At 43.7% G+C, this 12,537-nt stretch overlaps 1 protein-coding gene across 3 annotated transcripts in view; it reads left to right on the top strand.

The window, feature by feature from the left end:
- The first annotated feature begins 2,120 nt into the window (after positions 1 to 2,120).
- Positions 2,121 to 12,537, top strand: part of LMCD1 (LIM and cysteine rich domains 1) — a 60,713-nt gene continuing 50,296 nt past the window's right edge. For 2 of the 3 annotated variants that reach the window (XR_014507617.1, XR_014507618.1), the window contains exon 1: positions 6,301 to 6,694. Coding sequence is in view for 1 of the 3 variants with exons in the window: in XM_083426435.1 (XP_083282561.1) it covers positions 6,668 to 6,694 (27 nt within the window). In the remaining 2 variants the exon portion in view is untranslated. Of the gene's footprint in view, positions 6,695 to 12,537 lie in introns of all 3 variants that reach the window. The other variant, XM_083426435.1, reaches the window with a different exon arrangement.

Raw genomic sequence — 12,537 nt, forward strand, 5'->3', positions numbered from 1 at the left:
TTAGCATTCCAATTCTCTTATTAGTAACATAACAAAATTTGGAAATGGGCAAGATGACTTATCTTCACAACCATGGCATGCCCCTTTATGCTGAAATTATGAGCTCAAATTTGCTGAGTTACTTAGTAGCATCCAATGTGTGTGGGGGGGGGGAGAGCCCAAAATTCATTGCCACAAAATATCTCTCAGACCAGAACGAGAGCAATATTGCCTTTCCACCAAAGTATATAATTATGGAGAAATAATCACAGCTAAAATTGACATACAGAAACGTCTTCCTTTGCTTTACTGGCAATCAATATGAAAGCTGATGCCTGGATTTAATTGTGTGCCTCCCCCCCTTTTTTTCATTTCACACTCTTCTTCCAGTCATTTCTCAAGTTCATTTTCATTTATTTTAGAGTCTGCAGGATTAGATTATCTGTGAAGAATATTGACCTCTCTGTCAATGATTCTTGGTATTGTTATTCCTCATTTCAAAAGAGTAGATTACAAAATATATCGCCAAAAAAGAAAAAGGAAAAAACCAACTCTGTAGAAGTGTTCCTCTCCCCCAGGCCCCACTCCTCTATGATAGTGATTGGTTCATGGTCTTATCAAAAGAAATCCCTGAATTTTGCCCAAGAAAAGAGCAATACAAAAACCTGATGAGTCAAAAGTAGTGTGAAAATATATATTTAGCAGTGGTCATCTTTGCAAATATCTTTTATTTTAGAACAATAAATATATGCACAATTGATACCATGTGTCGATTTCTCTGTATGGATCCAAGACACAAACAAGGTTCATGTTCATATTATTAATTTATTTCATAACTTAAAAGAACCCTACCCTTCTTCAGAGTGGCAAATAGACTTCCTTTCTACTCCCATTCCATTCTCATGTGAGGTAGACACAGAGATGTAGGCGGGGTTGCTACACTACAGAAAATTGGCTTACAGGGACAGTATCTGTCAATGACATGAGTACCCAAGCTCATATGGAAGGGATAAAGACTGGAAAAATGTAAATGCCTTTGCATCACACTAAAATGACAAGTCCGTGGGCCTTCTCAGCACTTTGCCTGGTGACGGCACCTGCTGAAAGGTCTCCAAAGAAGTTCTTAAGGTCCAGGTAGGTACATGCAGAAGTGGGCAATGATTCAGGTATCCTGGCCTGGTCCCAAGGGCTTTAAAAGTCAGGTCTACCTTAAGACATTATGCTATCTGAGGTGGAAAACATGGTGACTTCCTTCCATATACTGAAACTGACTAGACTGGCAGTTGCATCTTATTTCAACATTGGTGGTAAGATACTGTCCTCTGTATCTAGGGGGCAAAGGGCAAACTGTGTGGCATACACCAGCACCAGTCCCCTGTCCTGACTGAGGGCCAGCCATTCAAAGGTCACAACCAGCACTTTTAAGTATGGTTCTGAGCATTAAACACTGGTACACATGCCACATTTATGTAGGTATTGTTTAATTCAGGGGTGTTCCAAGGTAGGGGCGGGGGCGGCACGCCCTGTGTGCTATTCCAGGGGGGGGGGGGTGACAAAATGCTGACCCCCAATGGGTGACACCTCCCGGGGCTCAGGGCATGCGCTGCGCCCCCCCCCCCGGACATGCACCATGCCCCCCGCAGGTGCCATGCCATGCCCCCAGGACATGCGTCACATGCCTGGGACTCACGCCACGCCCCCTGGATCCTGGAGCAGGTTGCTCCTCCTCTGGTTTAATTCCTTTTTTATCTTCCTTCCTTCCTCTACAAGTACCATAACAAGTTACCATAAATTCTAACACAAACATCAGTTCTATGTGCCTATGTCTTCTTAATCTGTAATGTGTGAGGTAACACATGAGATTCACCCATCGATGACTTTTTGCACCTCGATCAAAAACGTTGTGGATATATAAAAGTGAGAGGCTAGGTACCCTATCACGTCTTTTTACTTCAGCAATCTAGTTTAAACAACTATAAAAGGATGTAAAAGGAGACATGAAGTCTAGGCTTTTCTTTCTTAAACATCTTTTCAGAATAAGAAAGGAATTCTGTTTAGTTAAGACATCACGCTAATTCCAAGTTACTACTGATTTACCAAATTGCAACCATTCTTTTCCTTCTGTCACTGTAGGCTGCCTTAAAGGACTACTCACCCATGAATATGCTTCAGGATGCATCAGACTTGCGAAATACACAGGAAAAAGGTGATCTCCCATGCTGCGCACTTTCCAATAATGAAGACCATTTCCTCCTTCATCAGCCTGTCACGTCAGTTCCCAGAGTATGACCGTTACAGAGATTTAATCTACATTTAGTCAGAAAATGATTTAGTTTCTTCATAACAAGCAGACAGGCATAAGACAGATGTATTAGTCAGAGGCAGTCGGAGAAAATATTTTTTGGAACCCTGCCCAGACAACACACTGCCTGAGAATCTCAGCGTCTTCCATAACAATGTCCTTCAGAACTTTCTGTTTACTTCCCCCATGTTTCTAACCCAAATGCTTTCATTACTCAGCTTGTTTGGTGCTCAAATGCCATTTCAAAGTTGAATAGTCATGTCTGGCTACTGCTGTCTCCTATGTTTCATTAACATTCAGAGCACCCTTTTTTCTTGTCTTTTTTTCTTTTTGATGGGGTTTTAAAATGTGACCAGAGACAATGATAAATTTCAATGAATCAAATGATTTATGTTCTCAAGCCAATAATGGGGACTGGGAAAGTCTACAAAAACCCTAAGGAACTAGAATTCTACCTGTTAAGCTAACCTGATTCCAGACCATTTCATGTACAGTGGTACCTCGGATTACATACACTTCAGGTTACATACGCTTCAGGTTACAGGCTCTGCTAACCGAGAAATATTACCTCAGGTTAAGAACTTTGCTTCAGGATGAGAACAGAAATCATGCTCCTGCGGCACGGTGGCAGCAGGAGGCCCCATTACCTAAAGTGGTGCTTCAGGTTAAGAACAGTTTCAGGTTAAGAATGGACCTCCAGAATGAATTAAGTACTTAACCCGAGGTACCACTGTATTCTTGTTTATTTATTTGTAAGCTTTGGGACACTTAAATTTGTGTTCCAAGATAAACACAAAGCAGCTGCAGATAACTCTCGAGGAACTATCTTGAAGCACACCCAAAACTCAAAATGTATTTGTAAAGATCCCTTGGTCAGTATTTTATTGAGTCATGTGGAGCTGGATGCTATGAGCTGCTTTTCATATTCGATTTTTTTATGGTATGCATCTTATTATGTAAGATGTTTTACGCAAACACCTAATAATGTTTGTGAATGTAACAAATATGATTGCAAACTTCTTTCATGAAGGCGGACCATCATAGACCAAGGTCTGACCATGTTGTTGCTGTTGTTTTCTGTTGAGTGTACACTCAGCGGCAGATACAATGTGTGAGATGACTCCAACAATCCTCTCTATATGCTATTTGGTTCTCGTCAAAGCTCAGTACAGGTGTGGCTCCTATCTGCTTATGCAAAATTAGATAAAAAGAATTTAAGAAGGATCTGGAACTCAATCTATTAGTAATACAAATGAGCATAACTGAAGACCATGTTGTTCCAATAGAAGAGGTGTGGAGAACCTTTAGCCTGCCTTAAAACGGTTAAGGCAAAGGACCCTTGACAGTTAAGTCCAGTCACAAACGACTCTGGGGTTGCGGTGCTCATCTCGCTTTACAGGCCGAGGAAGCAGGCGTTTGTCCGCAGACAGTTTTTCTGGGTCATGTGGCCAGCATGACTAAGCCGCTTCTGGTGAAACCAGAGCAGCGCACAGAAACACCATTTACCTTCCTGCTGGAGCGGTACCTATTTATCTACTTGTCATTTTTGGGGTGCTTTTGAACTGCTAGGTTGACAGGAGCAGGGACCTAACAACGGGAGCTCACTCCGTTGCGGGGATTCGAACCGCTGACCTTCTGATTGGCGAGCCCAAGAGGCTCAGTGGTTTAGACCACAGCGCCACCCGTGTCCTTGGCCCGCCTTATGTTGCTCTAACTGCAACTCCAATACTCCATAGGCCATGCTTGCTGGGGCTGATGGAAGCTGTAGTTCAGCAACATGTGGAGGCCCAAAAGTTCTCCACACCTGCCACATAAGCTCTCAATGCAACATGTTTGAGTCTTTGAAGTTGTCAACACATAGGCTGTGAAGCACCCTGGGATCTATGAATGAAGGGAGATATACAATGTAATTTAAAAATAATAATGTTAATTCATGGTAGATGGACTTAGATGGTTACTCTGTCACAAGGTGTCACCCTTACAGCCCACATGCAGTTTTGTTTACAATTCAAAATTCTGTTTCCCTGTATTACTTAGCTTTCTGGTGGCATAGGTCTTAAAACCACAAAATCATAAAAGCAGGTAAGTGGGTATAGGACTGCAGCATAAAGACCTTGCTTGAAACACAGCAAGGTTGTGTTTCCCTCTCGCCACTGCACTTCAAGTCACTTTCTTGTCTTGCTGTACATGCCAATGCACGTTAACTGACTTGTTCCTCTGTGCCAAACTCCAATTCACTTAAGTTGTCATCTGCCTACACACAATGGATGCCTCCAGTGTACACTCTTCTGCTTAACTGTGGCTTCTGTTTTCTAATCAGTTAGAAGCTGGTTTGTGGGGAAATGAATCAAGCAGGTGTATTACTTATGAAGCTGCAGGATACAGTGGTGTCAGCATGCTGGAGTCAGAGGAAACAGTAATGTGTATGCAGGTATAAACAATAAAAAGTTTTGTGGCATCTTAAAAGATGACCCCATTTTATTGTGACATTAACTTTCATGGACTAGAGATCTTAGACCATGTATCAAAGGTAAATCCCACTTGCTTCAGTGTGACATATAACACAAATTTCCACTTGCATACTTGGAAGTGTGTCCAACTGTGTGCAACTGGGCTTACTCCATAGGAAGTGGATTTAGGATTGCAGCCTTACTGGTTTGTGAATATGCTCAGAATTGCAGTCCTAGGAACAAGACCCCTTGTTCGCTTAAGAACCTATTTCCATTTACATTATTGAACAAAGAAACGAAAGTTGTTTTCCTATTTCTTCCTCATGAACATGTGGAAGAAATTTGAGTAAGACATAACAGTGTGTTAAAAATGGGAAATGGCAGGTTTGGTTTAGGGCCACTTCATAGAGACGTAGTTAACAACCAGGCTAGAAAATAGGAAAATAAGTTTGGAAAACCCTCCTTTAAAACTTTTGGAAAAGTATGTTTTGAGTCTCCAGAACAAGCAGAGAGCCTTGTTCTTTACAATTTGGATTGGATCTCTCATTTTAGTGTTTTGTGTGTGCGTGAGTCCCCCCACCCTGCATCAGGGCAGGCCCTCTCTGCATGACAATGGTCTCACATAGCAAAGTAGGTTAGGTGAGGCAGGTTGCTGCTTGGCAAGATAGTCTGCAAATTGCAAGTGGGTTTCCTAAGGTTTTATCCCCTTTGAACCTACAGTGGGTTCAAAACTCAAAAGCCAATCAGTTCTTTAGATTAATTAGCAATTCGCCAATGGTTAGATAGAAGAACAATAACTCAAACTTGTTAGGAGAATTGGCAGCTGAATCCTGTTTATCCCAAGACCTTGAAGATTAAAGCATTCCCACAGACAACCAGATTCTTTGAGTTGTAAATTAACAAGATAACCCATTCACACTGAATCCACAGCCATGTGTGAAGAACCACGAACCAATTAGAAACTCCCTTTCCTACAGATGGAGAAATAACTTATTCACACTCTTAAGGACAGAAAGTCTGCAATTAAAGAAACAGATACACTTTCCCGGGATTCTACAGCATTTGGCTTTTCCACAATGCTCTTCTTTAACATGAGCCAAAGTTTTAACTTGCTAAATTTCCCAACATCACTACATGGGCCATCCTATGTCTGGCAGAGGAAAAGCAAGTATTTAAAATGGCATTTGAGTTACACCACCCTTTTTGCAGGCACTGCCCTCTTTTTTTTTTCAGCTGCAGACACCAGTAACAAACAAACGTTGCTATGGCTTAAAAATATGCATTTGGCTTAAATAAAATGTCTGATTAGCGCAGCGGCGATGAGGGCCACAGTTTAGATCAGAAATTATTTTTGGATTTAATGGGCTAATAATATCCCAGCCCCCCCCCCCCCGCAACACACTCACTTCCTCTTTCTGTGAATGAACTGGCTTGCTTAAGCGCAAGGTTTCCCCCTTCATCCTTTAAAAGGGAAAGCAGGAGACGCGAGATCCCGGGGCGGGATCACTGCAGTCTCCTCTCGAGTGAAGCAGCTGGGCGAGCGCTGCCTCCACAGCTGGAAAACGGCGTGCCTCTGCTCGCTCCATCCTTTCCCTCTGGGGGTTAAAAAGCAAGCCGAAGAACCTTGAGGATTAAAGCCTCACTTCGCATTGGCTGGAAAAGTTAAAGCCCTCATCTGATTGGCTGGCAGGGTGTTTAGAGGAGTTGTGAGCTCCAATTAACGGGGTTCCATGCAGGCAGCTTGTGAATAAACGCTGGGGAGTGGAACGTGGGATTTGCTAATAGCTCCCGGGGCTCCTCGGTACCTACAGCAGTTTGCGATTTTTACTCACTCCAAAACTGTTGTCCCAGCTAAAGAATTACAGCAATAAATATTTGCACGCCTCAAGCAGATTCAGATAGGAGGAAGCGCGAAGCGGGGAAGGCAAGCTGAAGAATGGATCTGAGTTCAGGAATCCAAAAGGTAAATTGCAATATTTCTTCCGCTTTACTTCCTCTTGCTTCCGTAGTTATTGCTGAGGAATATTCGAGGTTAGTTTTAGTTTCTCTCTCAACAGCTGTGGCTTTCCAGCGGACCGCAGCAAACAAAGACTTTACCTGCGAGTAAGCTTCACTGAAATCACTGGGGCTTCCCTTTAAATAGACCTTTGTACACACCTAGCCTGGGATTAAATCGCATGAAGTGGGAATTATTGTTTGACTGAAGCATTCGGCGTGTTGAAGGGACGCGCTGCTGCTATCACCTTAATCTTATCGCTGATAGATTCCAGTCGGTGGGGGAACAAACTCCAGACTTGAAGAGTCTAAAAAGTGTGCTCAATACTAATGTGATAAGGAGAATCCAGTTTTGCACAGACTGTTCTACTACTGTTCTGGATTTTATTCTAAGAAATTAGTGGCTGGAAACTGTGTGTGTGCTTTTTCACTTTCACAGTCAACTTCAGTAACTGTAGGAAAGGAAAGAAATTCAGCTGGTCTATAAACTTCTTCATGTGCTGAAAAGCAGTAGCCACAGGCTAAGTATAAGGTTCGTAGCCTTTGCTTCTCCCGCTGCAAACCTGGTCTGTTGGCTGGATGCCCGGGCTCTGTATGTGTGTGCATATAATGTGCTGGATGTTACAGGTCACACAAAACAAAAAGGAGAGGCGTTTCTGTTGCTCCAGCAGCTTGAATACAGATCACTTTCTTTCACAAAGCATATGGAAAAGTAGCCATGAAGCTATTGCTACTCCTTGTGCAGTTTTCTTTATGTAATAAAGTTTAAGACTATGCCATTGGGGGCGGGATTTCATGGGTGTAATTGAATTCCCTGCAAATGGACCTGTGAACTGTGAGTCAATATCCAATCATACCTTCCGCTTGTAGGCATAATTCTTGCTGGGGGTTATTCCCTGGTTAAATGACCAGGATATCATTCCTAAGCATACTGTTTGAGAAGTAAATCCTACTGAAATCAATGGAATTTATTTCCGAGTAAGAGCGGTTAAGGTCAGGCTCGTGAGAAGATCTCTGCAGCATGTTGTGTATTGGGAAATGCTAAAGAAGTATTGAATGATTTGTGGGTCGATCACTGGACTTGTTTGCACTGAGTGTCTGGACCTTTGTGGAATTGGAAGGTTATGTTGAAGTAGGTGCTGGTTCAGTGGAATGATCAAAGGGTGGGTCACAAATAAGAATGTCTTCAATTCCTGGACGCAGTTTAGAAGACTTTCTGGGAACCTGTGCCCTGAAAGAAGGCCTTTCACTTGGCATAGCATATAACAGGACTGCATGCCCTTTGTTCTTAACTATAAGAATATTGATTTCCTTCCCCATCCCTTCCTTGTTCAGATTGGCTTTATGCATTTTGAAGCCATAACTTTGGGAATGGGAGGGTGAAAGCTTTATGTATCTTGATATTCAGGAGGGGGGCAGTTAGATGTCATTGGTGCAGAAAATGGGACTCAAGGTACTGGACTTGATCTATTTCCTAACAGACGGTGATTATGTTGTAAGACACTTTGTCTAGCGTGTAATATAAGAGGTGTGCAAGCTTGCTTACATACAAAACTGTTCAATAGTCAGAATATTGAGTAGTGGCAGTGTTACAGTATTTGCAAAGGGTTAAAATAACCTGGAACACAGCACCGTGTAGCATGGAAATAGTCATCCCAATAAACTAGGTGCAGGGACTTTAAAAGCCAGCACTGTACCATTCAGCCTCAACATGCTTATGTTGCAAAACCTTTTCCACAATTGGCATGGGATGGTTGTTGTGTGCATACCAACAAATCCAAGAACAGACTTGTTCAAAACAAAGGGTCCATTTCTAGCTTATTGCTTAACCCTTCTTTTCTCTCTTATGATAATTTAATATCTCTCCTGCCCTCTGTTCTCAGTTTCCTTGAATATGAAGTTTTCAACTGATTTTTTTAAAAAGTTTGCTTTTTCTGAACTTTCTGGGGGGAAACACCTCTGACTTCCAGCTGCTCTGTCAAGCAACCTCTATTCTGCTTCTCTTCAGTAACTTTGGCACAGTTTATTAAACTCTGTGTATCTATGACTGAATCTATGAATACTGTATTCATTACAGTGGTACCTCGGGTTAAGAACTTAATTCATTCTGGAGGTCTGTTCTTAACCTGAAACTGTTCTTAACCTGAAGCACCACTTTAGCTAATGGGGTCTCCTGATGCTGCTGCGCCACATTTCTATTCTCATCCTGAAGCAAAGTTCTTAACCTGAAGCACTATTTCTGGGTTAGCGGAGTCTGTAACCTGAGCGTATGTAACCTCAAGCGTATGTAACCCGAGGTACCACTGTAGTTCTTTTCAATACTCCCCCCCTTTATGTTAGTGTACCCCAGAGTTTGGTCCTTAGCTTCCTCTATCACTTTATTCTGGGCCCAAAAATCTGGGATCCCTTATGTTCCATCTCACTCACTGAGATCTTCTGAGGGGACACTTCTGGTGGTTCCTCATGCCCCTGTGGTTCAGCCTTTGCAATGTGATTTGTTTCCACCATTCTAACCAACCAGTATGTATTGATGGTTTTTACTGATGCTTTTACTGATTTTATTAAAATCTTGTATGTTGTGTGCCACCTTTGATTAACTTTTATAAAAGTCTGGATTATAAGTATTTCAATAAATAAATATTCATCACTTTATCATAACTGACTACTCACTCTTGCCTATACTTATGGTTTTCAATCCTTTATGCTCCACTCTTGAGAACATGGCAACATTCATGCCTTCGTCATGTCAGCTTTAACTTAGGACGTGATCTTTCATTTCAGTGGTGGTGGGACTGCCATTCCACACTGCTCTGGTAATAGGCTGGGTCCTGACTTGGACGCAGTGGTGCTCAGCCGGTACTAGAGGAAAGGGGTTCAGGTAGTAATTTTTGCTGATTGTCCTCAGCCTCCTGTGTCTCCCTTGGGAACACACACCCAAACAGTTTTGGAAGTGTATGGGAGGAAAGCATGGAAGCTGGCACTTGAGAAATTGTTGCCTTGCTCCTTTCCTTCAGTGGTGAGCTTCCACTGAATCCTAGTTCCCTGTGCAACTGAAGGAGCCCCTCCATTCTCACAGAAACAAGTGTGGATTCAACCCAGGGTCTGCTTTCAGGGAACCATGTAGAATGGACCAAATATGTGGCTAGTCCCCATGCCAGTATAACCTCATGGGTGCGAATAGCACGAAGAGTGCTGTATGCTGCTACAATAGCAAAGTGTGTCAGAAATCCTCCTTCATGTCTTCTCTTGCTGTCCATCTTGTCTAAGAACATAATACGGCTTTCATATTTAATTTCCCCTAAGTTGCACCTGTGGGTGACTAGAAATTATGTGGTGGCATCTTAAATGTTCACTGCATCAATAATATGGGAATGCTGTCATTGGTGATGACTCTAGCTTCTAGTGATGCTGTTGGGTAAAGGATAAGTGAGGTGCTAAAATGCTAAAGCTGGCTTTATCTGTGTTGCTGGATGCAACAGAAGGCTACCTTTATTACAACTTCCATGTGGTAAAGCATTTAAATGGCTAGCACATAGCTCCTCGTCAGTAAACCAGAACATCGTGGGGCATCTTCTCACATCACGTAGCTGCTGGTGAACTTGAGAATGGTGTCCAGTTAAAAGATGGAGCTTGTGTGCCTTTGGTAAAAGGACGAAAGGGATTTAGGCTTCCAAGAGGCATCTAGAGCCCTTTCTACACCCAATGACTTGCTTAGGCATGTATTAGGACCTCTAATCACAGTGTAAAAATGCCACGTAAAACGAACGTAAAAATGCTAGGACAAAAATGCTTCATGCTAGCTTGAAGTAGTAAAAAGGCTTTTCAGTGATGGAAAACCCAATACAGTGCAAATAGGATGTTTGGTTCATGCAACACAGTAACCCAAATGCAGGGCTGTCTTAAGCATATGTGGCGCAGGGGTGCAAAGATCCACCCGGCGCACACACACACACACCCCCCAGGTTGCCCAGTCCCAGGCATGCAGGAGGGCAGAGCCAGCCGGCCGCCTCAGCATCTTACTGGCTCAGTCAGCCCTGAACTCACGGCGCAGAGCCGCCCGCAGCAGAAGAGCCCGCTGCTGCGCTCTGACCAACGGGCGGGATCTTCCCTGATCTCAACTCTCGGGCCCCGGACTCTCGGCCTGGTGCCCCTGAAAACCCAGCACCCAGGTGCCCGCACCCTTAGCGCCTATGAGTAAGACAGCCCTGCCCAAATGTTGGTATGGACATACAGGCTGCGGGAGAGGAGTTGGAGACCATTTTGCTCTTACTTGGTCCTTTTTATGGCTGCACCGCACTAAGCTATACACCAAGGTTTGGCTTAGCATTTTGTCCGAACCAGGACTCCTGCTTAAGCCCCCTCCTCAGCACTAGCCCAAGTTTTGCCAGAATGAAATGCTTCCCCTGATGTTGACACTGGGTCAAGCATTGCATTTGGGGTAACCCATCGTGGCGGGGGGTTGCCATGGATCCTACTGACAACACCCATATAAAAGTGTTGCTTCCATTGCTCACCCACCAGGGGAGTGGAAGGAGTTGTGAGTGACTGGCAACAGCCACTGTTCTGTGTCGTAGCTCGGGGTGTGGGCAGAAACACTGAAGAGTGGTTCAGATGGATCAGCAATGGGCCCTCATCAGGTGCCCAGCCATCAACATGAGAGGTCCAGCTAGAGCTTCTGAGTACAGTGGTACCTTGGGTTACATATGCTTCAGGTTACATACGCTTCAGCTTACAGACTCCGCTAACCCACAAATAGTACCTGAGGTTAAGAACTTTGCTTCAGGATGAGAACAGAAATTGTGCAGCAGCGGCGCGGCAGCAGCAGGAGGCCCCATTAGCTAAAGTGGTGCTTCAGGTTAAGAACAGTTTAATGTTAAGAATAGACCTCCAGAATGAATTAAGTTCTTAACCCGAGGTACCACTGTATTAGCTTTCTTCAGGTACGAAATCTGCACTCCCCTCCCTTTCTTTTGAAATGGTGCCATCTTGAGCAAGAAATATCAGCACCATAGATGGCGTGTGAGGCCTGTACTGCTGTGGAGTAACATTCCAAGCTGCCTGACACCTGAACTGGAACCAAGTACAACACTGGCTGACCAGAAAGAAAACAGTCGTGCAGCTAGACCACACTTCGGAACAGAAATGTTGTTGCCTAGTCAAAATGAAGAAAAGACCTTGAATAACACTATGATGCCCAAGGCGTGCCTAGGCCTGGCATCATTATGGCGGCATAAGTCCTCTCTCTCTCTCTCTCTCTCTCTCTCTCTCCAATTGGGGGAAAGTCTCCTCATTTTCTGGGCACTAGGCAAACTGCTGTCAGTTTGAAGCTTGGCTTAGCAATGCCAGTGTGTGCAAGTCTGTGACTACAGAATCTGGCATCCATTATGGCTCATTTCAGGGTCCTTCAATGTTGATTGTTCACTCACTTTGGGGCTTAATTATTGTTGATGCCTTAAGCGGCATCCTGTTAGTAAAAAGAGAGGCAGTGGGTAGGGCAGCCATTTCAAAGCTGGAAGAGCTTAGCTTGAGAAATCTGAAATGAAGAATCTCAAGTCAAAACTGGAATGGAGCTTGATGGCTTCCACCTTTTGAACGTTATTGGAAACAGTTGGCGCCAAGATGGAGATGTAATCTAATACAACCCACTCCCGCTGAATTGAAACAACAACTCCTTCAATAGAAGACTGGCACGAACGAAATGTGTTCCCAGTGTCATTCTCAAAAAGGGGAGAGCGGACTGTTTTTCTTCCTTTAGTACTGCTCTAGTTCTGTGTAGGCCAGGGGTTGCCAGGAAACATTTGTACACCTGAG

Source organism: Podarcis tiliguerta (assembly GCF_965153285.1).
Source record: "Podarcis tiliguerta genome assembly, chromosome: 2".
Lineage (NCBI taxonomy): Eukaryota > Metazoa > Chordata > Lepidosauria > Squamata > Lacertidae > Podarcis > Podarcis tiliguerta.